The sequence below is a fragment of the Marmota monax genome, unplaced genomic scaffold, assembly GCF_021218885.2.
Source record: "Marmota monax isolate L192 unplaced genomic scaffold, Marmota_monax_Labrador192_F-V1.1 WCK01_AAM20220418_F8-fsc00059, whole genome shotgun sequence".
NCBI lineage: Eukaryota > Metazoa > Chordata > Mammalia > Rodentia > Sciuridae > Marmota > Marmota monax.
In genome coordinates this window covers 3805057-3831687 of record NW_026693595.1, presented here as the reverse complement: position 1 = coordinate 3831687, position 26631 = coordinate 3805057, and the positions used below count along the sequence as shown (strand labels likewise).

General features: G+C 36.8%; 1 protein-coding gene across 1 annotated transcript; it reads left to right on the top strand.

Moving 5' to 3' along the window:
• The first annotated feature begins 1008 nt into the window (after positions 1-1008).
• Positions 1009-26446, top strand: Anxa1 (annexin A1). The gene is made up of 13 exons (XM_046459470.2): positions 1009-1194; positions 7345-7424; positions 7510-7618; positions 8141-8235; positions 9050-9163; positions 9599-9689; positions 11683-11762; positions 12426-12482; positions 14004-14097; positions 14960-15055; positions 16105-16163; positions 24956-25078; positions 26204-26446. The coding sequence occupies exons 2-13, from the start codon at positions 7359-7361 to the stop codon at positions 26258-26260; spliced, it is 1041 nt and encodes a 346-aa protein (XP_046315426.1). The 5' UTR covers positions 1009-1194; positions 7345-7358; the 3' UTR covers positions 26261-26446.
• The last annotated feature ends 185 nt before the right edge of the window (positions 26447-26631 follow it).

Genomic DNA, 26631 nt, shown 5'->3' with positions numbered 1-26631 from the left:
AAATATTGCCAAATCTTACAAAGGTATTCTCATTGTTTTTTCTTGCCTGACCTACATAATTACCTGTGATATCTATGAGGAAAGAGGAAAAAGAACAAAGCACTAAAATGCAAAATAAACAGAACCATGTGTGAGGCAGCTCACATTTGTGCATAGTTTTATGGAAACATCATACATTATTTTGTGAGGTTTAATAAAGAATTAAAAATGAATCACTCTTGAGGTTACGGGAACAAATTCCCCTTCCTTACGTCAGGTGGGAAACTTCTTATGATACCTGCTCTGTGATAGTTGCTACTCCATTAATCCTTTGAATGTGCAGTTTTAGTTCAACTACTTTCCAGTGTCAAGGATCTATTTGTATCAAAGTTTATAGATGAATGATTTTCTTCAAAAGAATTAATATAGATAGGCCTTGCTCTAATGCTAATGTTTTTATTGAATGTTATAATATTCAAATTTTTAATTTTAACTCTGTTCAAAATTTGGAACCCCTCTGGATTTTTTTAAAAATATTTCTTACAGGTACAAAAAGAATTTTATTTTGAAGGCAGAAAAAATGATGGTGAGATATGAACAGAAAATTACTCATCCCTGAATAATGTTAAAATTTACAAATGTATTTTTTTTGCAATTGTCACAAGAATTCTTGTGGTTAGGCAGCATTGGTATTATTACTCCTATATACAAAAGTAGTAACAAGTTCAAGGAAATTAAATATGTCCAAAGGGTCACATAGTAATAGGTAATGGAGCTGGAATTCAAACCCTTTTCTTTCTTTGATTTTTTTGGTTTTCAAGTTAATGTACAATCTATTTAATTTAAAAGTGTGCCAATATTTGGCATTAGGATTCGAGCAGACAGCACTGCATACTTGAAACTGTATCGAATTCTTTCCCATCTGAGGGAAAAAATGTGCAAAAGGAAGAAGGGAGGAAAAAAATCTGTCCTTCCGTTTCTTCTTACTGTCAGCTGAGTTGGTTTAGTGAGTAGTTTTGCAAGAGTCGTTTCACTTTGTTTTTGGACAAAGCTGAGCCTGTACTTCAAACAAAAGGAAGCCAATTACTAACTTCTGGTTGCTAGGTGTGGCCTCCGTTCAAATCCTATAAAATCAGAAGTACAAGGCTCCACTTCTAGACTGCAACCTTCAGAGAAGAGCCTCTCTTTCATTCTTTAGAAGAAGGTAGAAAAAAGGTAAGCCTTGATTTTGCCTTTAGATAGCTTGGGTTGTTTTGAAAACTTTTCCAACACCAGTAAAAACTCTTTAGATTTTTCTCTGTGTTTTTCTAAGGAGTTTGATGAACTTGACTGTTATTGCTTCTATAGAATTTGTGGCTAGTTGCATTAATATGCTTTAATAAATCTGTAAAATCACATTGGATATTTATGTATATTTTAAGAATCGCAAATTGGAATGTTTATTTTATTTAAGGAACATTTTCAAAAATATGTTAAGTTTTCTTCCTGTACTGTTGTTGAGTTACCATGGAAAAGAAGGAAAGAATGTGCTTGGCCTGTGCCAGCCTGGAAAGATTGTGTTTTTCCTTCCTTCCTCCTTGGATCCCCTGTCTCCAGGAGCTGTGTGTGTGTTACATGTAAATCATGCTGGAGGGGGTACTTGGTGGGGGGGTGGTCAGAGAAACAGGGGTGTCACTGATAGGTTACAAGGAACTATTAAGTTTCATAATTTATTTTTCTCTTTTGTAAGGCAAACTAAAGAGACCTCAGAGCGGTAATTGTGCTCTTTGCAATTAACGTTTTAAAATTAATGTTATGTTTACTCATATAGTTTAAGAAGGCCCACTTATGACTCATTTCATTTAAACAGGGTGTGGTCACATTCTTTTCCCTGGAGTCTCTGTGTCATGGACAGGCTTTTCCAGTGCTGGTTTGAAAACCTAAGGGAAAGGAAATATTTCCTGGGTGGTGTCAGATAAGTCATCCCATGGGAATGCCAGAGGGGCCTTCAAAAAGCTCTTCTAGCTTAGCAGTATCTTGACTGTTGAATGAGCTAATGGTCACAGAACTCCTTAGGAAAACACAAAGCAAGTCTTGAGAGCTTTGCTACGTGAGAGATTATGAATCATAACCTTACAAATGTTCCTTCAAGGATTTTTCTTTTAAACATTTTAAATGTTAATTAAATGCCTTGATTTCTAATTTTTAATGTTAGCTAATTAAGAAAGATGTGCTTTTTCTTGCTTTGGTTGTGCCTAAAATTATGTAGACACTTTGAAAAAGCAATGTTCTCCTATGTCTGCAGAAAAGTATTTTGGTAGCTGTAAGAGAAGGCATGTTACAAATGATTCAAATGTGGAAAAATACTGGTTTCATAACTCTGAAATGATCTCTTACCCAGAAGTTATGTTACCGCCCTAGCCCCAGGCATCCACATCTGGCAGACACCCAACATATGATTGATGTTGGCAAAATAATAACAACACTATTAGGGAACCAGCTAGAGTTTCAAGCTTATTAAGTACTTTTTTCAATCAAAACATCTGCAAAGTTGATTTCAGTACATGATACTAGCTATCTAAACTGATTGTTCTTAATTCTCTCTAGAACCATTAATTTGTGACTTATTTAACATCAAAGCAAAGTGAATGGGCCTATTACATTTAGTGATAAGCTATAAATTGTTTTGAAGTAAACTACTTCCTTTTCCTTTGAGTTCTGACAGATATTTATCATGAAGATCATGATAGATCCAATAGTAGCCTTCCTTCATCAGGCTAACTTTCTTCACCTCCAACCACTCAAGGTGAAATTTAAGATTGGTACTTCGGAGCTGTAATGGTTTTTAGATAGTATTCATTCCAAGATTTATATTTTATCAATTAAAACCATCTGGAGAAGTTTGATATTTCCTTGGGGTCAAATTGCTAATAGAATAGAGGAAAGGGATCTAAAGTGAGGGAGGAGGGGAGCAGGAGGAACTACTAGGAAAAGAAATCTACCAAGATATACTACATCCATGTATGAATATACCAGAGTGAATCCTGCTTATATATATGTATATAATAATGTACTAATTAAAATAATGATGAAGATATTATTATTAATAATAATAGAAGGAAAATCAATATAGTAAAACAAGTGGATGGGGGAGAGGGAAAACTCAGCAAATTATGTTATATACAAATTTGGACTTGATATAATGAATTCCACTTTTACGTATAATTAAAATGCACCAGTAATAAATAAGTAAAAATGAAGAAAATCCAATTAAGGCCAGGAGTACTTTAGTTTTTAAGTTGCTATTCCATAGATGTGGATAGATGATGATTAAACCGGTATAGATCTTTTCTAAAATCCTAGCAATGATGCATTATTTATTAATTCAATAATAGTTACAAACATACTAAATACCAGGCATTTTTCCAGGGTTAGGATGTACATAATGAATGATATATTTGCTCTGCTCTCATGGAATGCTTCTGGGGGCTATAAATGAGTCATCAGAAAGGGGTAAGAGCACAATAGTTGAGCTACTGCAGAGATGAAGACAGTATGCTTTGGGAGAGCACAGAAGGTCAATCCAGTGCTGAGGACTCAATGAAGGCTTGGTGTAGGATGTGATGGGTCCTCTATGCTAAGTCTTCACTTAGAAGTAAGCAGTTAGTTAGGTGAATGGAAGAGGGTGTGCAGGAGAAAGCACATTTCAGGCAATGGAAACTCCCTATTCAAAAAGCTAGAAGTAAAACATGTATCAACTTACATTTCATAAATTGGTTCCTCAGAATCAGGCCATTGTATAGTTTAATTGTCTTCTTCTCAAGAATAGCAATGGTAAGGATTTATAAAATACATAGTCAAGGAAAAAAAATGTACTAGGCCAAAGCATTTAAAAATAAACTCCCTAGTGCTGCTATGAAATCTGCTATAGTCTCCATGGTTTGATTGTTAATGAATGTGATTTTCAAGTGTGAGTTATTAAAAATAATATTGTCCTTGATATTATTGTCTTTTGGTCACTAATTTTTAAAGCATGTAACACGTAGAAGTCAGAAGGCATGGATTTGTGTCACAATTCTGGCCACTACTAGCTACAACACTGACTGAAAATCACGCTCTTTTTTTCCTAGACAGAAAATGAGATTATGATGATAAACTTGTTCCAAACAAGAGGCGATGCTACTGGCATTGCAGAATTCTGATAGTTCTTGCATGTAACCCAGACAAATCATGAAGATATCTCCTCCAGGGACACTCTCTTGTGTCAAATAAATTGCTCAAGCCTGTTAGCTTTTGTATGTTGTGTTATGCAGTTAACATAGTAATATCACTGTTGTAACCAGGAAGTTATGGTAAACCACAGAACAAAGCTTCCTCTGTCACAAGTTCTGGAAGTTGCCTTTCATAAGGCTGATAAGGATAGAAAAATGATGGGGACTCTCTTAGGACACACAAATATACAAAAATATTCTAACCTTTAAAAAGCTACATATTTAGTCCACAGATAAAGTGAGATTGGTATATAGTGCTTGTTCATCAGTCATAAGAAATGTGGAACATTATTTATTTTCTTGTAGGTCAGCCCTATGTACAAATAGCTAATTTCACCCCAAAATAGCTGATGCTCATCATGGAGATAAACTTGGTTTGAAACTCACTGGTAGCTAATTGAAATACATATTAACCTAAAATACTTAGTAGAATAGGATCTTAAAAACCTAGTCAAGTTTTAAACATATTATTAAAAAAGAAAATGTATTTTGAACTCTTAAGTTTAAGGTGGTTTTCATACACAGTGTAAAGTAGTGAATAGGCAGAGGGATTTAGTAATAAAATTGGGCCAAAATTTTGTTTTGCTGTGGTATTTGTAAGGTGTGCTATGGTTATGCAAAAATTCTGTTAATACATGAAATTTGATGAGGGCACTAAACTAGCAGACTATGGTAAAATATGTTTCCTTTAGAGCAGTTTCTTACATCCTACCATCATCTTGTGTCTAAGCTTTGCTAAGAGCTAGAAGATGTTATTTGACAGACTCAACTTTCATTTCCCTCCCTGGACTGTCTTGAGGGTGATTCCATTCTCATGCTTTTCTCTCCTAGACAATGTTTCTAGGCCAAGAGTCCAGACTAAAATGTAGGCACTCAGAAGTTACAAGTCACAAAGCTCTCTTGTCTAAGGACACTCATGTCAAATAAATTATTCAATTCCCTTATTGTTATTTTGTGTTGTGTAATTAATACAGCAATATCATTATTTTCCTAGACTTTCTCAGTATTTTTAATGGATGTACTTTTAGTAGCACATTTGCAAATATTCTTATTTCTGCTTTGCTCTCTTTAGGAATTTTTCTTCTCTAGTTGAAAAGAATAGAATTATTGAACATGTTTTTATAAGTAATAGAAAAAAAAAACTTTGCCAAGTGACCAATTATATTACTTTTTTTGAGGATTCTACTTTATTAAAGGTTTGAGTGAGATGATGAAAAAGAAATTCTGAATATTTGAAATTTTACTAGAATTGCTATGCAATGTAGGATGTGCCAATTAAACAGTTTGCATTTGAAATTTCATGTGGCAATAGCAATTGCACCAGATTAGACTATAATGGGAAGTAAAATCTTGTGCAAAACTGCACATCATGACTTTACCATAGGAAAACAGCTAAATTTATGGGTTGCTGGAGAGAAGAAAATGCATTAACTGAATGCACAATATACTGGTTTTTCACACAGATGACAAAATAGTAATTTGAACAATTCCCACGATAATTAAGTGGCAGTTGTTTCTGCTTTGGATATTATTTCCCTCAGGTATTTAATCTCATTACTTGGACGTGCAGTCATTTTTCAGCAGGTGTGGATTGAAATACTTTGTCTGAACATGCTGTTAAGGAATCAGGTTATGAGTTTTACTCCTCATGAGTCACTTCACTTCATATCATGAATTTAAAACTGCAGAGATTATTTTTTCAACCTCCTTCACAAGAATCCATGAGAGTAGTCTCCAAAGTGATATAACAAAAGGGTGTGGAAAGAGATATCAGGGTAGATTTTCAGTATGAGCTTCTAAAATACAGCTCCAGAGAAAAAGGATCATTGATGGCATTTTTTGTGTGTGTGTGTACATGAAGAAAACAGAAGACACATTAATTTTTAACATGCATTAAGTTTTAAAAATACATATGCTCCATTAAGTAAAAATATTATCACAACAGAACAATTTAAGAAATTTTATTTAAGATAAAGTTTGACATCAGGGCATGCATGCTGCAATTTCACTCCAGTGCTTCTTGTTAGAAAAAAAATATTGGTACAAAATAATCCATGTCCAGCTGTGTGTGTGTGTGTGTGTGTGTACATGCATGCATGCATATGTGTTGAGCAAAAAAACACATGTCTAATACTTAGTTCAGATAGAAGGAAATGTGAAGATAGCAATTACTATAAGTAGTGAAACCATTTTTCACCCAGAAATGGAAGAAGAAAGTGGATGATTTGGGAAGAAATACATGGATTTTTGAGTAAATTGAGTTTTAAGTAAACCACACCTGCAGATTGTTACAGAATATTGACCTCGGGCTGGGGATGTGGCTCAAGCGGTAGCGCGCTTGCCTGGCATGCGTGCGTCCTGGGTTGGATCCTCAGCACCACATACAAATAAAGATGTTGTGTCCACCGATAACTAAAAAATAAATAAATAAAAAAAAATTCTCTCCCTCTCTCACTCTCTCTTTAAAAAAAAACAAAGAATATTGACCTCACAAATGTAATACTTATGCTTTTTCTCTAAGCATCCCATGGTACAGGCCCTAATTCATCTCACACAAATTCTCTAATAACCTACTAAGTGATCTCCAATCCTCCAACTTGTCCGTGTCTTAGTCATTCTCCATGACCTGCAATGAAGTTTCTTTCTGAAATATAAATGAAATTATGCCACTTTGTTTTTACAAAGGTATCATTTCCTTAATGCTCTGGACATACATTTGAACTTCTTTGTTTCAGCTTCTGTCAACATTTTTCGTCCCAGCAAACTTTTTTCAGCTTTCCAAATAAGATCAACTTCTCTGTTTTATTCTCTTCTACTTTCTGACAGATTAATCTTGACTCATTTCGTAAAAGGCTTTGCTCAGCCAGCACTTGTTCTAAGAAGGTTAGGATTAAATATACCAAGAAAGAGTTCAGTTTCTGAGTGGAGACTATGAGTTTCTTTTTTAGAGTTAGACCATTTAAAATAACTACACTTCATATTTATTATGCCCCTAAATACAATCCCAGCAAGTAAGCACCAGGTAACTTTATAATGTTATGTCTTGGGTATGTAGGGGGAGTGTTTGTGTGTGGTGGGTTTATTTCATAAAGACATCTACCCATTTTCTTTCCAGACACTTCTTTGAAAATGGCAATGGTATCAGAATTCCTCAAGCAGGCCTGGTTTATTGACAACCAAGAGCAGGAATATGTTGTAAGTACAATGACTTAGTTACCATTTTCAAATGGAATTAACACAAGTAAACGGACATTAATGTATGCCTCTATCTCCACCATAGCAAACTGTGAAATCATCCAAAGGTGGTCCTGGGTCAGCCGTGAGCCCCTATCCTAGCTTCAATCCTTCCTCGGATGTTGAAGCTTTGCACAAAGCCATCATGGCTAAAGGTGAGTGTGTCTCCTGAGGACAGCTGCTCCCCAGAACTCCAGAGTGGCTTTCCATTGGCTGTTGAATAATAGACCTGAGAGACTGGAAAGAGAATTTCATTTGAAGATAAAAGTTCTCTTTGTTGAATGAAGATATATTTCCTTTCTTGTTACTTTGAAAAATGTGGTATAATCAATGGAATAAATGCTATAACAGGTATCCACAGAACCCATTTCAAGCAGATACTCAATCCTGAAATCACCATTCTGATCACTTTTAGGGTTTAAACTGGGACCAAACCCTGTGACACTGAGGTCCAGGGACAATTAATTGGAATTTCATTTTTCATTCAAATGAATGAAATGCCATCCTAAATGCTTTAGCTTGATAGTAGTGTAGCATTTATTTTTTGGGATGACATAATTTATATTTTTTGGTTTGTTTAGAACCTCACTTGGAGCACCTTGAAAATGAATCATTTTATGTTAGCTGTTGATTATGAGGAAAATTGATTTTAAAGCCTGGAGTCTCTTTATTTCCAGGTGTGGATGAAGCAACCATTATTGACATTCTGACTAAGAGAAACAATGCTCAGCGTCAACAAATCAAAGCTGCATACCTCCAGGAAAAGGGAAAGGTAGGTTTGAAGTTTGATTTGGGTTTTATTTATGCATAATTGTAGATTCTGAAGCACACTTACCTAGTTTTTCAAGTTTCTAGCTATCGTTCTCCCATTATATCTGAGACTGGCATTGCAGTATTTATTCATCCATTTCATTACAATTTATTCAAGTTTAGCAAATTAGTTGGTTTCATATGCTGGTCATCTTTGTGTAAGTTCTTTGCAGAAGTGATGTTCTATATTAGAGATAAGTCTTCAATCTGAACATAACAAATATTAAAATTAATATAGGTGACAAAGAATATATTTTGATTGGAGTGCATCTTCTGCTAAATTTTAAATGAGTTGAAATTTAAAGTTTGTATATATTTATTTTAGACGTAAGCTTTGCATCTTCTACAGAAAATATGGATATAATTTTTTTTTAAATTGGTGCCATTAGAAAGCTGTAAATCATTGATGTTCAATGATAGTACTTATCTGAGCAGCACAAAGCTCAATGCTTGGAAAACTTCATATCGTGTTTTAAAAGTATTCTTACTACTATTTTCTGTTGATAACACAGATTTCTGTTCTTTGAACTGTGTGATTTCTTTTCTGTATTAAGATTGAGAACCCTATTCTCTAAGAAATTAAAAATAGATTCATTAAATTTCATCTAATCTCTCTAGATCTAAAAAATGAAGATGACATTCCTAAATATCTGTCATGTTTGTCAAGACTCTAAAAGATGGCTGTGTTTAGGAAATTCTAGCAAGATGACCTAAGATCAAGTATCACCACATTGCTATATAAGCTAGCACCTAACTTCTTCTAAACTTTCTTATAGCCCCTGGATGAAATTCTGAAGAAAGCCCTTACAGGTCACCTGGAAGAAGTTGTTTTAGCTCTGCTGAAAACTCCAGCCCAATTTGATGCAGATGAGCTCCGTGCTGCCATGAAGGTAACCCTCCTGATTAGGCAAAACTCCTTTCTTAGGACAGTAAATGGAGCAAGTCTGCTTATTCCTAGCATCACCTCTTCAATATCTAGTACAGTGTATGTCAATCAGTGGGAGCTCAATGAATTAGTAAATCAATAATTCAATAAATATAAATTAGTAGAGAAAAAATAAATGTTGGCACTAATATCCTTCTTGAACATGATCTAAATCAAATATCTACATTTTTATGTCTTTACCTGAAATATTGGTTTTTAAACCCAATTTGTTTTAGAGGCATACAGTAAATAGAATTTATCATAATTATTAAAAATTACAGGTGAAATTGACATGATTAAATTCAAACAAGTTAAATTCAAATTAAATTAAAAAAAATCTGGTTGATCCTCCTGAATCCAGATTTGTATATGTTTTTCCTTTTCTCTTCTTTCAATTCAGGGACTTGGGACTGATGAAGACACTCTGATTGAAATTTTGGCATCAAGAAATAACAGAGAAATAAGAGAAATTAACAGAGTCTACAGAGATGGTAAGTTGTAGTGTCCAACAGTCCAAGTGTGCTCCTGGGAAAGGAATTCTGATACATTATCTTAAAATTAAATGCAGATGTTGGTTGTGCAGGCTTTGGAAAGCCTACCTATTAAAATGTGTCTTTACTGTTTTACACATGTCTACTGAAAGCATACATTGTTATCAGGCAGCATTCAATGTGCTAGAGTGCTGATATCCCAGGTCCCAGGTCACATGGGTCTGGCATTTAATAGAAAATATCCATCCAGAACTAATAGGCTCAAGTTATTAGGATGGAGACCTTAATTCAGAGCATTGTGTTCTGAGAGTTATTTCATGAAAATGGTCCAGTATTATTTTTTTTTTAATTTTGAGAAGAGTATGTAATAAAACATTTCAAAAATATTGTTCACCTGTCTTTGACAAAGAAAAGAATTAGGTACTTTTAATTCTATGTTGGAAACCTTAACTTTACCATTATGAACATAAATGATTCCCATACTCTTTATCTCAATTAGATTCATGGTATAGAGAGACCAACCATGACTCATTTTACCTATTCAGTGAAATATCTCATTTAAATGACATGCTCCCCACTAATAAGAGGATACCCACATATCAATTACTATTTTCCTTTTCTTTCCCCAAACCAATACATGACTCCCTCCATTAGATATCTTCCTCCCTTGTTCTCATATCAAGCCCTGAAAGCCCAAAAGTTCTTATATGTTGTTTTTAGAACAATATAATAAAAGTATGAAAGCAAGAAGATTTTAACTTAATTTTTGAAATGTTTATGTCATTACAGATGTTTACCTTATATCTATTTATCAGTGATAATAACCAAAAGGGACATTGTTATTAATTTTTGTTTGATAAAGCATATTTCATAAAGGTAAACATCCATATTTCTCCATTATGATGAAGATTAGTCCATTGATAGCTTATTAAATTGCTCTGTTTCTAGTCAATTACAAATTCAGCTATTTTTTTTTTCTATTACAGCATGATTTTATACACTTAATGAGTGTATATAGACAGGTTAAAATATCTCTATACACATACATACATCATTAAGCTATATTGCATACAAGATAGTTATACTTTTTAAAGTAAATAAATAATTTATGCTGAAGTGTGTATTTTTGTTTTATTCTTTTAAATACCTGCTCTATTCACTATATTGCTTAATTCTGGCATACTTTTATTTCAAAATTATTTGGTAAATATGTACTTAAGCAAATTATTCTTGTTAGAAAAAACTTTTTGACTCTGGGTTTTCATTCACAGTGTTGTTCAGATTGCTTCCAATGCCCTACAGGAAATAATTTATTTATTTGTTGTCATTAACTATACATGACAGTAAAATGCATTTTGACTCATTGTACATAAATGGAGCATAACTTTTCATTTCTCTGATTTGTACACAATGCAGTCATGCCTTTCGTGCAGTCCTACATGTACATAGAGTAATAATGTCCATCTCTTTCCACCAGCTTTCTCACCTTCACCCCCCTCCCTTCCCATCATTCCTCTTTGCCCAATGCAAAATTCCTCCATTCTTCCCTTGTTCACTCCCCCACACCATTATGTATCAGCGTTCACTTATCAGAGAAAACATTTGGCCTTTGTTTTTGTGGGATTGGCTTACTTTGCTTAGCATGATATTTTCCAGCTCTATCCATTTACCTGCAAATGCCATAATTTCATTCTTTTTTAAGACTGAGTAATATTTCATTGTGTTTATAAACCACAGTTTCTTTATCCATGCATCTATTGAAGGGCATCTAGGTTGGTTAGGAAATCAATTTCATTATCTAAAATTTCACCTGTTCTAATTTCTCAAATTTTATTCAAAAATGATAATAATTTGAAATATGTTTCATAAGTCAATGGACATTGTGGCAATTATAAGTTGTAAGCAAATACAGACATGTCAGATATGGTTATTCTATTATTAGCACCATTGTTTTTCAATAGCTTACTAAAAAACTATTTTTCTTGTTTCTTAGAACTGAAAAGAGATCTAGCCAAAGACATCACCTCAGACACATCTGGAGACTTTAGGAATGCTTTGCTTTCTCTTGCTAAGGTATAACACATACTTTGGGAAATTCCTCTGCTCTTTTATGAACAGTAAAATCTGATATTTGAACCCTCTCTAGAAATAAGTAATTAACTATTTTTCTTTATTTTCTTTTTTTAATTAATACTATTTTAATTGATAAATCATATTGCATTTATGGGTACATTGTGATGTTTTATATATGTATACATGTGGGATTATTAAATCAAGCTAAATAGTATACTCATTACCTTGATTAACTATCCTTTTTTTATGGTGAAACATTTGAAATTTACTCTCTTAGTTACTTAGAAATATACACTATATTAAATCATTGACTATGGTCACCTTGCTGTGCAATAGATCCCCAAACTTATGCTTCCAGTGTGAAACTTAGTACTCCTGGGTCAATATTTTCCCTTCCCCCTGACTCTGGTAACCATCTACTCTCCACTTCTGTGACTTCAGCTTTTTAAAATTCCATGTCTAACTGAGGTCATCTGTCTGTGCCTGGCTTATTTCACTTAGTATAGTGCCCCTCACTTTCATCCATGTTTTCACAAAAGACAAGATTCTCTTTTGACTCTCTTTTCTCAAAAATTATTATGTGTCCGAGTTCAAGGGAATTAAGTAAATCATGTGATTATTTAAAGCTTATGATAGAATGAGCCTTTTTTTTTTTCTTTTTAGGGTGACAGATGTGAAGATTTGGGTGTGAACGAAGACTTGGCTGATACAGATGCCAGGGTAAGCAAGGGCTCAGAAAATATTGCTGCAGTAGGTCTTCTTACACTGCACAGGTCACCCGTGTGACATCAGGGTTCAGATCTGCTGAGAAGCCAGTGGTTCCTTAACATTCCTTCCCTGAATGAGATACAGCTTCCTAGTTCAAGAGTGAAAATATGGTCTTTAAGTTTTCAATGGATCTCATACAGCCAGAGAGGATTAAAAGAGAACAATGAGAATTTTTGTTCGTTTGTTTTCCAAGAATTGCTTTTTTGAGAACAATTCTAAATTTTCATTTTATCAAGTATAAGAAAGGGAAGAAAAAATTTTAAGTTCAAAATATAAAACAGTAAGCACATCTAACATTCTTTTAACAGTGATTATGAAATGGTTTACAGATGCAAATTTATATTCTAAAATTTTTGCAGTGATATTATAAATACAATTTAAATTATAATATCAAAGTTATATCATTGAAAACATACTATTGCATACCATTCAATGAAGTTACCATTATTTATGCAGTAAACCATTGTTGATGTTAGAAAAAAGCAGAACATTTCAGATCTGGAATTTCCATTTAAAAAGAACAATTATTTGCATTATGCTTTCCCAACACAATGAGTCATTAAGGAAAAAAAAACTTATTTGTCCACCCACATCAACATATTGTACCAGTACATTATCTTGCAATAGGCACTAATTAACTTTTTGTTTAATTAAATACATACATAGTAGATCATTTTGCTTGAAAAGTTCAAAATAACTTTTTACTGAAAGTTTGATTGTTTAAACAGAAATTTTACAAGCATATAAAAGAACAAGAGAGAGCACTTGAATAATTGCCCATGATAAAAATTATTCTTGTTTGCTTGTGACATCTCTGAATATGTTTTCCATTTTAAGACTCTCAGGGCACTTAGATGTATATTTATAGAGGCTACATGGATTAGTGTGACCCAGGAGGATGATACTAATTAACATTTCAAAGTTAACAGAGCATACTTATGACAATAGGGCAGGGGATTATCTATTTCATTTACAAAAGATGAAAATTTGTGGTTTAGTAAAGTTAAATTATTTGCCTAAGATTATATAGCCTTTAAATTTCAGAGTCAGCATTTGAATCTTAGAAATTGTAATATCAAAACACCTGATCTAGCTTATGGTTAATTTATTGATTTACAAGTACCATTTAATGATAATTACTTTGAATAGTAGAGTAAGAATCTTTTAAAGAGAGTTACTTGAAGAGGTCTTGATGTGCAGCATAATCTTAAGGCAATATAATTCTGCAAACATGTGTTCTGCAAATATATTCTTGTCTCTAGGGTTTACATGGGACCTTGAGAGAATTAGTGGCAGACATGACAAACAAAATAGGTCCCTGTCATTGAGGAATGTGCAGTCTTCTTCTGGCATCCTCTCATTGTATTGAACACAGAGCAACTGTCTAGAAAAGCTTTGGGGAAAATCTACCATCCTGATGGACAGAACATTTTGGCAGATAGTCAAGCGTTTATCTTTTGTGTTTCTTGACAGGCCCTATATGAAGCAGGAGAAAGGAGAAAGGGGACAGATGTGAATGTGTTCAATACTATTCTTACCTCAAGAAGCTATCCCCATCTTCGTAGAGGTAACAAGAAAAATATTTTTGTGGTATCAGTTCATGGAAAATGGATTTTTTTTCACTGAGGATATATAGAGCAGGGAAAGAGAAAAGTCTTATTCAGGTCCCTCCTACATCATATGGCACAGTGCTCCTGACCCAATATAGCTATTTGCCCATTTTTACAATGTATTGGAAATACATTTTACATCTTTGGCACGCAGAACATTGTTTATTTTCACAGTTTCTATTCTCCCCAAAGATTTGGCTTAGATATGACAAAAAATACCCATATAATGGAACAAAACAAAAGTTACCACAAAGTAAAGCAAAACATACCAAAACACTTGGGGGTAAATGAAGAAAAGATTACACAGGTATTACAGAAAGCAAAAGTTAAACAAAACCAAACATAGCTCAAAAAGACTTCTGGCCTTTGAGCACAAGACTTGCTCTGAGCCCAACAGTAGCCAAGGCAAGAGTAATGCCATGATGCCTATCTAAAGCTCATTATCTTATAATAACACATTGATTTCTAATGCTAAACAAGAGAAAATCACCATGCAGATCTTTATATGGGGGAACATCCATTTGCTTTGGCACATAATTCTGCTGTAGTAAATGTTATAGTTGCCATCATGAGTCATTTCTAATAACTGTTAACACCTGCAAACTTTTCCCCAAATATACAGGAGCACCAAAATGGCCACATGGGTTACATTCCTAGGAGGAGATGAAATATTCATATTATGCTGATTTGTATGAATAGTTTTTAAAGTGTGGCTGGAGTTTAGCCAACCCTAGAATTTCCTTGAATCAGTTACCCTGATTTTGCTAGACTTTTTTAAAGGATGATTTGTATGTACCTTAATTTAAATTTAATGTTCAGTTTTTCAGAAATATACCAAATACAGCAAACATGACATGAACAAAGTCCTGGACCTGGAGCTGAAGGGTGACATTGAGAAGTGCCTTACAGCCATTGGTATGTAGTCCTGGGCTTCAAAGAAATTTCTAACTAGGAACTGTGTTTTTAATGTTGCCTAATATGTCAAACAAACCAACAAAGCACCAACCTTCAGAGGTGATACATCCATGTTTCAGATGGAGGCTATTTGTAAGACTGACAAAGAAGTATGATAATCTTCTTAATAGCAACAGATACTATTTCCCTTTTCAAAAACATGGAGAAGTAGAATGTACTTATCAAATACCTACTTATGCCAAGCGGTACACTAAGATGGACACACTGCTGCACAGTCAAGAATGGTCAACAAAGGCATGGGATTTGGAATTAGATAAATGTATATTCAAATTCTATTCTACCATTTGTTAGTTGTATGGTCTTGGTCAAGCCTAGGAGAATCTGATTTAGCAGTTTGAAGTTGGCTTCTGAAAATTTGAGTGTTTAAAAGGTCTTCTAGATTATTGAGATGACCATCAGAGTAAAAGAATCTGTATCTCAAGAAGTGCTGCTCAAATATTACCTTGCTTATGGTTGAATACGCTGGGAATTGTGTTAACATGCAGATCCTGATTCAGTAGGTTCTGCATTTCTAACAAGCCTCTGGTAGATAGGAGTAGGTCCATGGATCTCCCTTGGAATAGCAAATAAAGAAAACTCCACAAATAGACCTGTGCTAGTATTTTGTTTGAGCAGCTTCTTTATATTTAAAGCTTGTTGTATTGCAGGACTTTAAAAAAATGTTCTTATTACAAATGATTCAAATACTTACTTGTATGACCTTAAATACTTGCTTGTTTCCCTGTGTGCACTGAGAGTTTATTTGGGATAGCTGTAACTCTTGAAGTTGCAGTTGGGATGAATTAAATATAATTAGGAAATAGTTGATATTTTCAGGACCACCATCTGGAGAGTTACAATATCTTTCTTTAAGGTGAGTGTCTCATATTGGGATGGGAAAGAACTAGTGGTAGATGGAAACCTATTGGCAAAACTCTCTATTCCTGTTTCTTTCATATGCATCTTTCTTCTGTGATGAATATATCAACTAAAACTCATCTCTCTTGCAGTGAAGTGTGCCACAAGCAAACCAGCTTTCTTTGCTGAGAAGCTTCATCTGGCCATGAAGGTACCATCCACTCATATGCTTTGCTTAGAGAATAAATGTATTTGCAGTATAGAAAACCTAATATTGTTTGAAAATTGGAGTTAATATCTTCTCATTGAAGAGAATCTTTTTTCTATTCAATGCAAGAGAAAATCTACCACTTTATTTGTGTTAGATTTGGTGCATTTTTAAAAATACATGGATGTGGTTGTAATGGCAGCTTGTAAGTGATTTATGCCTGACTTGTGACTTGCAAAACTTGAGACACCAAGGGAAGGGTGATATACCTTCCCTTTTTTTTTTTTTTTTTTTTTTAATTTTTTATTGTTGGCTGTTCAAAACATTACATAGTTCTTGATATATCATATTTCACAATTTGATTCAAGTGGGTTATGAGCTCCCATTTTTACCCCATATACAGATTGCAGAATCACATCAGTTACACATCCATTGATTTACATATTGCCATACTAGTGTCTGTTGTATTCTGCTGCCTTTCCTATCCTCTACTATCCCCCCTCCCCTCCCCTCCCCTCCCCTCCCCTCCCCTCCCCTCCCCTCTTCTCTCTCTGCTCCCTCTACTGACATTCGTTTGTCCCCCTTATATTATTTTTCCCCTTCCCCTCACTTCCTCTTGTATGTACTTTTATATAACTCTGAGGGTCTCCTTCCATTTCCATGCATTTTCCCTTCTCTCTCCCTTTCCCTCCCACCTCTCATCCCTGTTTAATGTTAATCTTCTTCTCCTGCTCTTCGACCCTACTCTGTTCTTAGTTACTCTCCTTATATCAAAGAAGACATTTGGCATTTGTTTTTTAGGGATTGGCTAGCTTCACTTAGCATAATCTGCTCTAATGCCATCCATTTCCCTGTAAATTCTATGATTTTGTCATTTTTTAATGCAGAGTAATACTCCATTGTGTATAAATGCCACATTTTTTTTATCCATTCATCCATTGAAGGGCATCTAGGTTGGTTCCACAGTCTAGCTATTGTGAATTGTGCTGCTATGAACATAGATGTAGCAGTGTCCCTGTAGCATGCTCTTTTTAGGTCTTTAGGGAATAGACCAAGAAGGGGAATAGCTGGGTCAAATGGTGGCTCCATTCCCAGCTTTCCAAGAAATCTCCATACTGCTTTCCAAATTGGCTGCACCAATTTGCAGTCCCACCAGCAATGTACAAGTGTACCCTTTTCCCCACATCCTCGCCAGCACTTGTTGTTGTTTGACTTCATAATGGCTGCCAATCTAACTGGAGTGAGATGGTATCTTAGGGTGGTTTTGATTTGCATTTCTCTGACTGCTAGAGATGGTGAGCATTTTTTCATGTACTTGTTGATTGATTGTATGTCCTCCTCTGAGAAGTGTCTGTTCAGGTCCTTGGCCCATTTGTTGATTGGGTTGTTTGTTCTCTTATTGTCTAATTTTTTGAGTTCTTTGTATACTCTGGATATTAGGGCTCTATCTGAAGTGTGAGGAGTAAAGATTTGTTCCCAGGATGTAGGCTCTCTATTTACCTCTCTTATTGTTTCTTTTGCTGAGAAAAAACTTTTTAGTTTGAGTAAGTCCCATTTGTTGATTCTAGTTATTAACTTTTGTGCTATGGGTGTCCTATTGAGGAATTTGGAGCCCGACCCCACAGTATGTAGATCGTAGCCAACTTTTTCTTCTATCAGACGGCGTGTCTCTGATTTGATATCAAGCTCCTTGATCCATTTTGAATTCACTTTTGTGCATGGCGAGAGAAAGGGATTCAGTTTCATTTTGTTGCATATGGATTTCCAGTTTTCCCAGCACCATTTGTTGAAGATGCTATCCTTCCTCCATTGCATGCTTTTAGCCCCTTTATCAAATATAAGGTAGTTGTAGTTTTGTGGATTGATTTCTGTGTCCTCTATTCTGTACCATTGGTCCACCCGCCTGTTTTGGTACCAGTACCATGCTGTTTTTGTTACTATTGCTCTGTAGTATAGTTTGAAGTCTGGTATCGCTATACCGCCTGATTCACCCTTCCTGCTTAGCATTGTTTTTGCTATTCTGGGTCTTTTGTTTTTCCATATGAATTTCATGATTGCTTTCTCTATTTCTACAAGAAATGCCGTTGGGATTTTGATTGGCATTGCATTAAACCTGTAGAGAACTTTTGGTAATATCGCCATTTTGATGATGTTAGTTCTGCCTATCCATGAACAGGGTATATTTTTCCATCTTCTAAGATCTTCTTCTATTTCTCTCTTTAGGGTTCTGTAGTTTTCATTGTATAAGTCTTTCACCTCTTTTGTTAGGTTGATTCCCAAGTATTTTATTTTTTTTGAAGATATTGTGAATGGAGTGGTTGTCCTCATTTCCATTTCAGAGGATTTGTCGCTGATATACAGGAATGCCTTTGATTTATGCGTGTTGATTTTATATCCTGCCACTTTGCTGAATTCATTTATTAGCTCTAATAGTTTCTTTGTAGACCCTTTTGGGTCTGCTAGGTATAGAATCATGTCATCTGCAAATAGTGATAATTTAAGTTCTTCTTTTCCTATTTTGATGCCTTTAATTTCTTTCGTCTGTCTAATTGCTCTGGCCAGTGTTTCAAGAACTATGTTGAACAGAAGTGGAGAGAGAGGGCATCCCTGTCTTGTTCCAGATTTTAGAGGGAATGCCTTCAATTTTTCTCCATTCAGAATGATGCTAGCCTGAGGCTTAGCATAGATTGCTTTTACAATATTGAGGTATGTTCCTGTTATCCCTAGTTTTTCTAGAGTTTTGAACATAAAGGGATGCTGTACTTTGTCAAATGCTTTTTCCGCATCTATCGAGATGATCATATGATTCTTATTTTTAAGTCTATTGATGTGGTGAATAACATTTATTGATTTCCGTATATTGAACCAGCCTTGCATCCCAGGGATGAATCCTACTTGATCATGGTGCACAATTTTTTTGATAAGTTTTTGTATCCGAGTGGCCAGAATTTTATTGAGGATTTTTGCATCTAGGTTCATTAGAGATATTGGTCTGTAGTTTTCTTTCTTTGAAGTGTCTTTGTCTGGTTTAGGTATCAGGGTGATGTTGGCCTCGTAGAATGAATTTGGAAGTTCTCCCTCTTTTTCTATTTCCCGAAGTAGCTTGAAAAGTATTGGTATTAGTTCCTCTTTAAAGGTTTTGTAAAACTCTGCTGTATACCCATCTGGTCCTGGGCTTTTCTTAGTTGGTAGTCTTTTGATGGTTTCTTCTATTTCCTCAATTGATATTGGTCTGTTTAGGTTGTCTATATCCTCCTGACTCAATCTGGGCAGATCATATGACTTAAGAAATTTATCTATGCCTTCACTATCTTCTAATTTATTGGAGTATAAGGATTCAAAATAATTTTTGATTATCTTCTGTATTTCTGAAGTGTCTGTTGTGATATTGCCTCTTTCATCCCGTATGTTAGTAATTTGAGTTCTCTCTCTTCTTCTCTTCGCTAGCATGGCTAAGGGTCTGTCGATTTTGTTTATTTTTTCAAAGAACCAACTTTTAGTTTTGTCAATTTTTTCAATTGTTTCTTTTGTTTCGATTTCATTAATTTCAGCTCTGATTTTAATTATTTCTTGCCTTCTACTTCTTTTGCTGTTGTTTTGCTCTTCTTTTTCTAGGATTTTGAGATGAAGTATGAGATCATTTATTTGTTGGTTTTTTCTTTTTTTAAGGAATGAACTCCAAGCAATGAATTTTCCTCTTAGAACTGCTTTCAATGTGTCCCATAGATTCCGATATGTTGTGTCTGTGTTTTCATTAATCTCTAAGAATTTTTTAATTTCTTCCTTGATGTCTTCTATAACCCATTGATCATTCAGTAACCTATTGTTCATTCTCCAAGTGATGTATTCTTTTCCCTTCCTTCTTTTATCGTTGATTTTCAGTTCCATTCCATTATGATCAGATAGGATGCATGGTATTATCTCTACTCCTTTATATTGTCTAAGAGTTTCCCTGTGACATAATATATGATCTATTTTTGAGAAGGATCCATGTGCTGCTGAGAAAAAAGTGTAACTGCTTGATGTTGGGTGGTATACTCTATATATGTCAATTAAGTCTAGGTTATTAATTGTGTTATTGAGTTCTATAGTTTCCTTATTCAACTTTTGTTTGGAAGATCTGTCCAGTGGTGATAGAGGTGTGTTGAAGTCTCCCATGATTATTGTATGGTGGTCTATTAGACTCTTGAACTTGAGAAGAGTTTGTTTGATGAACATAGCTGCACCATTGTTTGGGGCATATATATTTATGATTGTTATGTCTTGTTGGTGTATGGTTCCCTTGAGCAGTATGTAGTATCCCTCTTTATCCCTTTTGATTAACTTTGGCTTGAAATCTATTTTATTTGATATGAGTATGGATACTCCTGCTTGTTTCCGAAGTCCATATGAGTGATATGATTTTTCCCAACCTTTCACCTTCAGCCTATGTATGTCTTTTCCTATCAAATGCGTCTCCTGTAGGCAGCATATTGTTGGGTCTTGTTTTGTGACCCATTCTACTAGCCTGTGTCTCTTGATTGGTGAGTTTAAGCCATTAACATTTAGGGTTATTATTGAGATATGGGTTGTTCTTCCAGCCATATTTGTTTATTTATGTTACTAAACATGGTTTGTTTTCCTCTTTGATTATTTTCCCCCCTTTAGTGTCCTACCTCCCACTGTTGGTTTTCATTGTTATTTTCCATTTCCTCTTCCTGTAATGTTTTGCCAAGGATGTTTTGAAGAGATGGTTTTCTAGCTGCAAATTCTTTTAACTTTTGTTTATCGTGGAAGGTTTTAATTTCATCTTCCATCCTGAAGCTTAATTTCGCTGGAAACACAATTCTTGGTTGGAACCCATTTTCTTTCAGTGTTTGAAATATGTTATTCCAGGATCTTCTAGCTTTCAGAGTCTGTGTTGAAAGATCAGCTGTTATCCTGATTGGCTTACCCCTAAATGTGATCTGCTTCCTTTCTCTTGTAGCTTTTAAAATTCTCTCCTTATTCTGTATGTTGGGCATCTTCATTATAATGTGTCTAGGTGTGGGTCTCTTATGATTTTGCACATTCGGCGTCCTGTAGGCTTCTAGGATTTGGGGTTCTGTCTCATTCTTCAAGTCTGGGAAGTTTTCTCGTATTATTTCATTGAATAGATTGCTCAATCCTTTGGTTTGAAACTCTGTCCCTTCCTGTATCCCAATGACTCTTAAATTTGGTCTCTTGATGTTATCCCATATTTCTTGGATGTTCTGCTCATGGTTTCTTAACAGTCTTGCTGAGCTGTCTATGTTCTTTTCAAGTTGAAATACTTTATCTTCATTGTCTGATGTTCTGTCTTCTAAGTGTTCTACTCTGCTGGTAGTATTCTCAATTGAGTTTTTAAGCTGGCTTATTGCTTCCTGCATTTCTAGGATTTCTGTTTGTTTGTTTTTTATAACCTCTATTTCCCTGTGTAGTTGATCTTTTGCTTCTTGGATTTGTTTATGTAATTCATTGTTGAAGTGATCTTTCATTGTCTGATTTTGCTGTCTGATGTCTTCCTTGAGACTCCAGATCATCTGAAGCATGTATATCCTGAATTCTTTATCTGACATTCCATCTGCTGCAGCTATTACCTCTTCTAATGTTGAGTTGACCTGCATTGCTTGTGGTCCTTTCTTTCCTTGTCTCTTCATACTGTTTGCGTTCCTTTCTACTTAGTGAAACTGTTGTGTTATTGAATTTTCCCCCTATATATTTATATTGGTCTTGTATAGTTGCAAAGTCTCCCTCGCAGGCGCGGGCGGCGGCTCTGTCCCACTGCGGGCCGCTAGGCTTGTTCTGTGGGTGGTCACAGTTCTGTCTACTTTGCAGGTGCAGGCAGCGGCACTGCCCCTCTGCAGGCCTCTGGGGCTGTACTGCCAGTGGGTCGCAGGTCCACCTACCTTGCAGGTGCGGGGGGGAGGGGGGGCGGCTCTACCCTTCCTCAGGCCACTGGGCCTGTTCTGTCTCTCGGTTGCAGGTCTGGCCTGTTCTGATGGTGGTCACAGTTCCACCTACCTGGCAGGCGCGGGGGGTGGGGGGCGGCTCTGCCCCCCAGCAGGCCCCTGGGCCTGCTCTGTGCGTGGTCACAGTTCCCTCTACCTTGCCGGTGCAGGGGGAGGGGGCGGCTCTGCCTCCCAGCAGGCCGCTGCTCCTCTTCTGCCAGTGGGTCGCAGGCCCGCCTACCTTGCAGGAGTGATTGGAAGCTCTGTCCCGCCGCGGGCCACTGGGCCTTTTCTGTCGGTGGTCACCTGGCAGGGGCGGGGGGTGGGGGGTGGCTCTGCCCCTCAGCAGGCCGCTGGGCCTGCTCTGTGCGTGGTCACAGTTCCCTCTACCTTGCCGGTGCAGGGGGAGGTGGCGGATCTGCCTCTCAGCAGGCTGCTGCTCCTCTTCTGCAGGTGGGTCGCAGGCCTGCCTACCTTGCAGGAGTGATTGGAAGCTCTGTCCCACCGCGGGCCACTGGGCCTTTTCTGTCGGTGGTCACCTGGCAGGGGCGTGGGGTGGGGGGTGGCTCTGCCCCTCCGCAGGCCGCTGGGCCTGCTCTGTCCGTGGTCACAGTTCCCCTACCTGGCAGGCGCGAGGGGTGGGGGGCGGCTCTGCCCCTCAGCAGGCCGCTGGGCCTGCTCTGTGCGTGGTCACAGTTCCCTCTACCTTGCCGGTGCAGGGGGAGGGGGCGGCTCTGCCTCTCAGCAGGTCGCTGCTCCTCTTCTGCCAGTGGGTCGCAGGCCCGCCTACCTTGCAGGAGTGATTGGAAGCTCTGTCCTGCCGCGGGACACTCGGCCTTTTCTGTCGGTGGTCACCTGGCAGGGGCGGGGGATGGGGGGTGGCTCTGCCCCTCAGCAGGCCGCTGGGCCTGCTCTGTGCGTGGTCACAGTTCCCTCTACTTTGCCGGCGCAGGGGGAGGGGGCGACTCTGCCTCTCAGCAGGTCGCTGCTCCTCCTCTGCCGGTGGGTCGCAGGCCCGCCTACCTTGCAGGAGTGATTGGAAGCTCTGTCCCGCCGCGGGCCACTGGGCCTTTTCTGTCCGTGGTCACAGTTCCCCTACCTGGCAGGCACGGGGGGTGGGGGGCGGCTCTGCCCCTCAGCAGGCCGCTGGGCCTGCTCTGTGCGTGGTCACAGTTCCCTCTACTTTGCCGGCGCAGGGGGAGGGGGCGGCTCTGCCTCTCAGCAGGTCGCTGCTCCTCCTCTGCCGGTGGGTCGCAGGCCCGCCCACCTTGTAGGAGTGATTGGAAGCTCTGTCCCACCGCGGGCCACTGGGCCTTTTCTGTCGGTGGTCACCTGGCAGGGGCGTGGGGTGGGGGGTGGCTCTGCCCCTCAGCAGGCCGCTGGGCCTGCTCTGTTCGTGGTCACAGTTCCCTCTACCTTGCCGGTGCAGGGGGAGGGGGCGGCTCTGCCTCTCAGCAGGTCGCTGCTCCTCTTCTGCAGGTGGGTCGCAGGCCCGCCTACCTTGCAGGAGTGATTGGAAGCTCTGCCCCGCCGCGGGCCACTGGGCCTTTTCTGTCCGTGGTCACAGTTCCCCTACCTGGCAGTCGCGAGGGGTGGGGGGCGGCTCTGCCCCTCAGCAGGCCGCTGGGCCTGCTCCTACCTTCCCTTTTAATGTGTGATTTTAGTAGCCTACTTCCACTAAAGTTGTGTGTTTTATAACCTTCCATTTTCTTTTTATTTATCTTTTTTATTATGCTGTCTTTTATGCCATGAATTAATAGTGAATCTTTTAAAATGTCATTCCATGGTTACAGAAGTAGTAGGTATTACTAAGATGAATTTGAGATACTTAAACCTATATCACTTTAACTTTACCGTCTAACATGCACAGTATTATACAGGATACCACCTCTATATTTTCATTTTGAGTTCTCAAATGAATAGTTATGAAGTTATCTTTGTTTACTCTTTGTACTCAAAAATGAGGAGGTCTTCAGAGAAATATAGGGGCAGGGGGTTTCTAACCATTCAAATACTACTAAGGAATCCTGGGAGATGGTAGAAACATTAGGCATGCCTAACACAAAATGACAAGTACTGGTATAGGGTACTTAGCACATTTGCTGTCACCATGCCTGCCACTGTCAGTGTGGTATTTAGATGGGTTATGATGACTACTTGGCATTAAGGGAGAGAAAAAAGGGACATGTGCCCCAGACTTCAGAAACCACGTAGGCTTGCTGTCAGCTAACCTAAGACCTGAACCTGAGTATACATGAGCCAGGTAAGGACAAGGGTGGATGATAAGGGGGACAAAGCAAGGGTGGTCCAAGAAGAGGAAACGGCACGTCCTTAAGCTTGAAAGCAGACAGTAGCACAACCCTTTTCAGGTGGTAAATATCATCAGAGTGACGGTGCACAGTGGAAGAGGTTGTGCAGTCAAGCAGGATATTGTAAGGCTGATAAAATGATTAGTTTTCATCCTGAGAGCAACAGGAGACTGATGAAGTATTTTAACTAGATGAGCTAGATGATCTAAGTCACAATTTTGTAAAAATGCTCTTTATTTGCAATTGTTGGATGGTTCAGACATAGGAAAGACTGACTGGTAGAAGGCCAGTTAGGAGGTTGAAAAGCTTTAATCAGGCAGCTGGTTTCTTTTAATTTCATTACCACTTGTCTGGGTACCCCCGTGTGTGTGTGTGTGTGTGTGTGTGTGTGTGTGGTGTAAGAATAGGGAGGTAGTTTCTCCATAGAGATTATATGAAAAGATAAAAAGGGATTCATTTTAAAATCCCTCTTTAATGAGAGTTCCTTCTGAATACAAGAAATAACACAATTTTATTTATTTATTTATTTTTTGTATAGGGTGCTGGAACTCGTCATAAGACGTTGATCAGAGTTATGGTCTCCCGTTCTGAAATCGACATGAATGAAATCAAAGCATACTATCAGAAGATGTATGGTATCTCTCTGTGCCAAGCCATTCTGGTATGTAGTGCTTTTTATAGTCTCACCTCCTCAAATGAAATTTCTTTTAGGAACATCTTCAAAAGAAGAACTGACCAAATACATAATTAAATCTGTAGAAAACTTAAAATCTTATTTTCTGAGATAAGGAAAATTATTTGCCTGTTATTTAAGTAACTGATTTTTTTTCACATTTCTTTCTTGTATTAGCTCTAGATTTACATTAACATTTTGTCTAGCATTTATAGGTTCATAGTGTGGCTGGAAGAGGTTTTTATGTTTCTTCAAATAGAAGTATTCAAATATCATTGTAATAACTTATTTTATTTTTTAAATGACAAAAACAAAAAAGAACTCATTGTATCCATAAATTTCATATATAAGATTAATTCAGTATATCTAGGTGAATACTTCGTCAATAAACTTTCACTGGCAAAATCTACTCACTAGTAATGGAGAACTAGTACATTTTTCAATTTAAATCATGAAAATGTTTACTTGCTCTTGCATAAATATTCAAAATATTTCAGAATTTTTACTAGCATAGACATCATGATTTATTTTGCAATTAAAATCTGTCAGAAGATAAAAGGCTTATTATTAAAATATTTTAATTAATTTTATCATGGTAAAATGTATGAAATATATGTTAAAGTTATCTCATTTGGATGTTGAAATATAAGACAGAAAGAAAAGTCAAGGATTTTGAACATATTGAAAGATTGATAACTATTTAAATTTGTATCCAATAACTAAAAACTACAAATAAAAAGTGAGTGATTCTGGTGAGTGAATCAAAATATTTTTCTCATATATATGAGGTTATATTTGTAATACTTTATTCAATCCCATATAATGTATTTTACCCTTAGATAAAAATGGCTCTAACATATAACATAATTAACTCAGGAAAGTTTATAATTTGAATCTTGAAAGCCCTTGCTTTTTGTACAACAATCCACACTTACCAGATTTTGGCTGTACATATTATTTAATTATACAAACAGTATTTTGATTATAGATCCCAGATCACTGAAGAACTGCAATGTATGATATAGTCTGTAAATATGCAATTTTTCTACAATTAAAAATATATTGTTTAAGATTTTGCATAGCACTAATGGTACACTATTTTTGAATCAACAGGATGAAACCAAGGGAGATTATGAAAAAATCCTGGTGGCCCTTTGTGGAGGAAACTAAACAATCCATTGATGTTCTCAAGCCTTCTCATCAGAAGATTGCTGAATTGTAGCTCTTCATTCTGTAACAGGGTTAACTAGGAAGGTTTGCTCAGTGGGATTACAAGTCTTGCTACCTACTTTCTGAAATATATAGCCTATAAGTCATTTTTATATCACAACTCTGTATAGTAGAGAGAAACTTTTTTTTTTAAAAAAAAAATATGTTTACCTTAAACCCTAAAACCCCATAAACAAGTTGTTCTGGTAACTACCTGAGAAAGGTACAAGTAGTTGAAAATAAAGTGTTACAAGACAATTGGTGTCATTGGCCCCTTATTCTGATTTTCTTTTATGTGTAATGCAGAGATTTAATTTGGTATCAAGGGACTG

Coding starts and splice junctions, on each gene's coding strand:
- Anxa1 (XM_046459470.2), top strand. CDS start 7,359: ATGGCAATGGTATCAGAATTCCTCAAGCAGGCCTGGTTTATTGACAAC. Junction 8,236..9,049: donor ACCTCCAGGAAAAGGGAAAG/GTAGGTTTGAAG, acceptor ACTTTCTTATAG/CCCCTGGATGAAATTCTGAA. Junction 11,763..12,425: donor CTTTGCTTTCTCTTGCTAAG/GTATAACACATA, acceptor TTTTCTTTTTAG/GGTGACAGATGTGAAGATTT.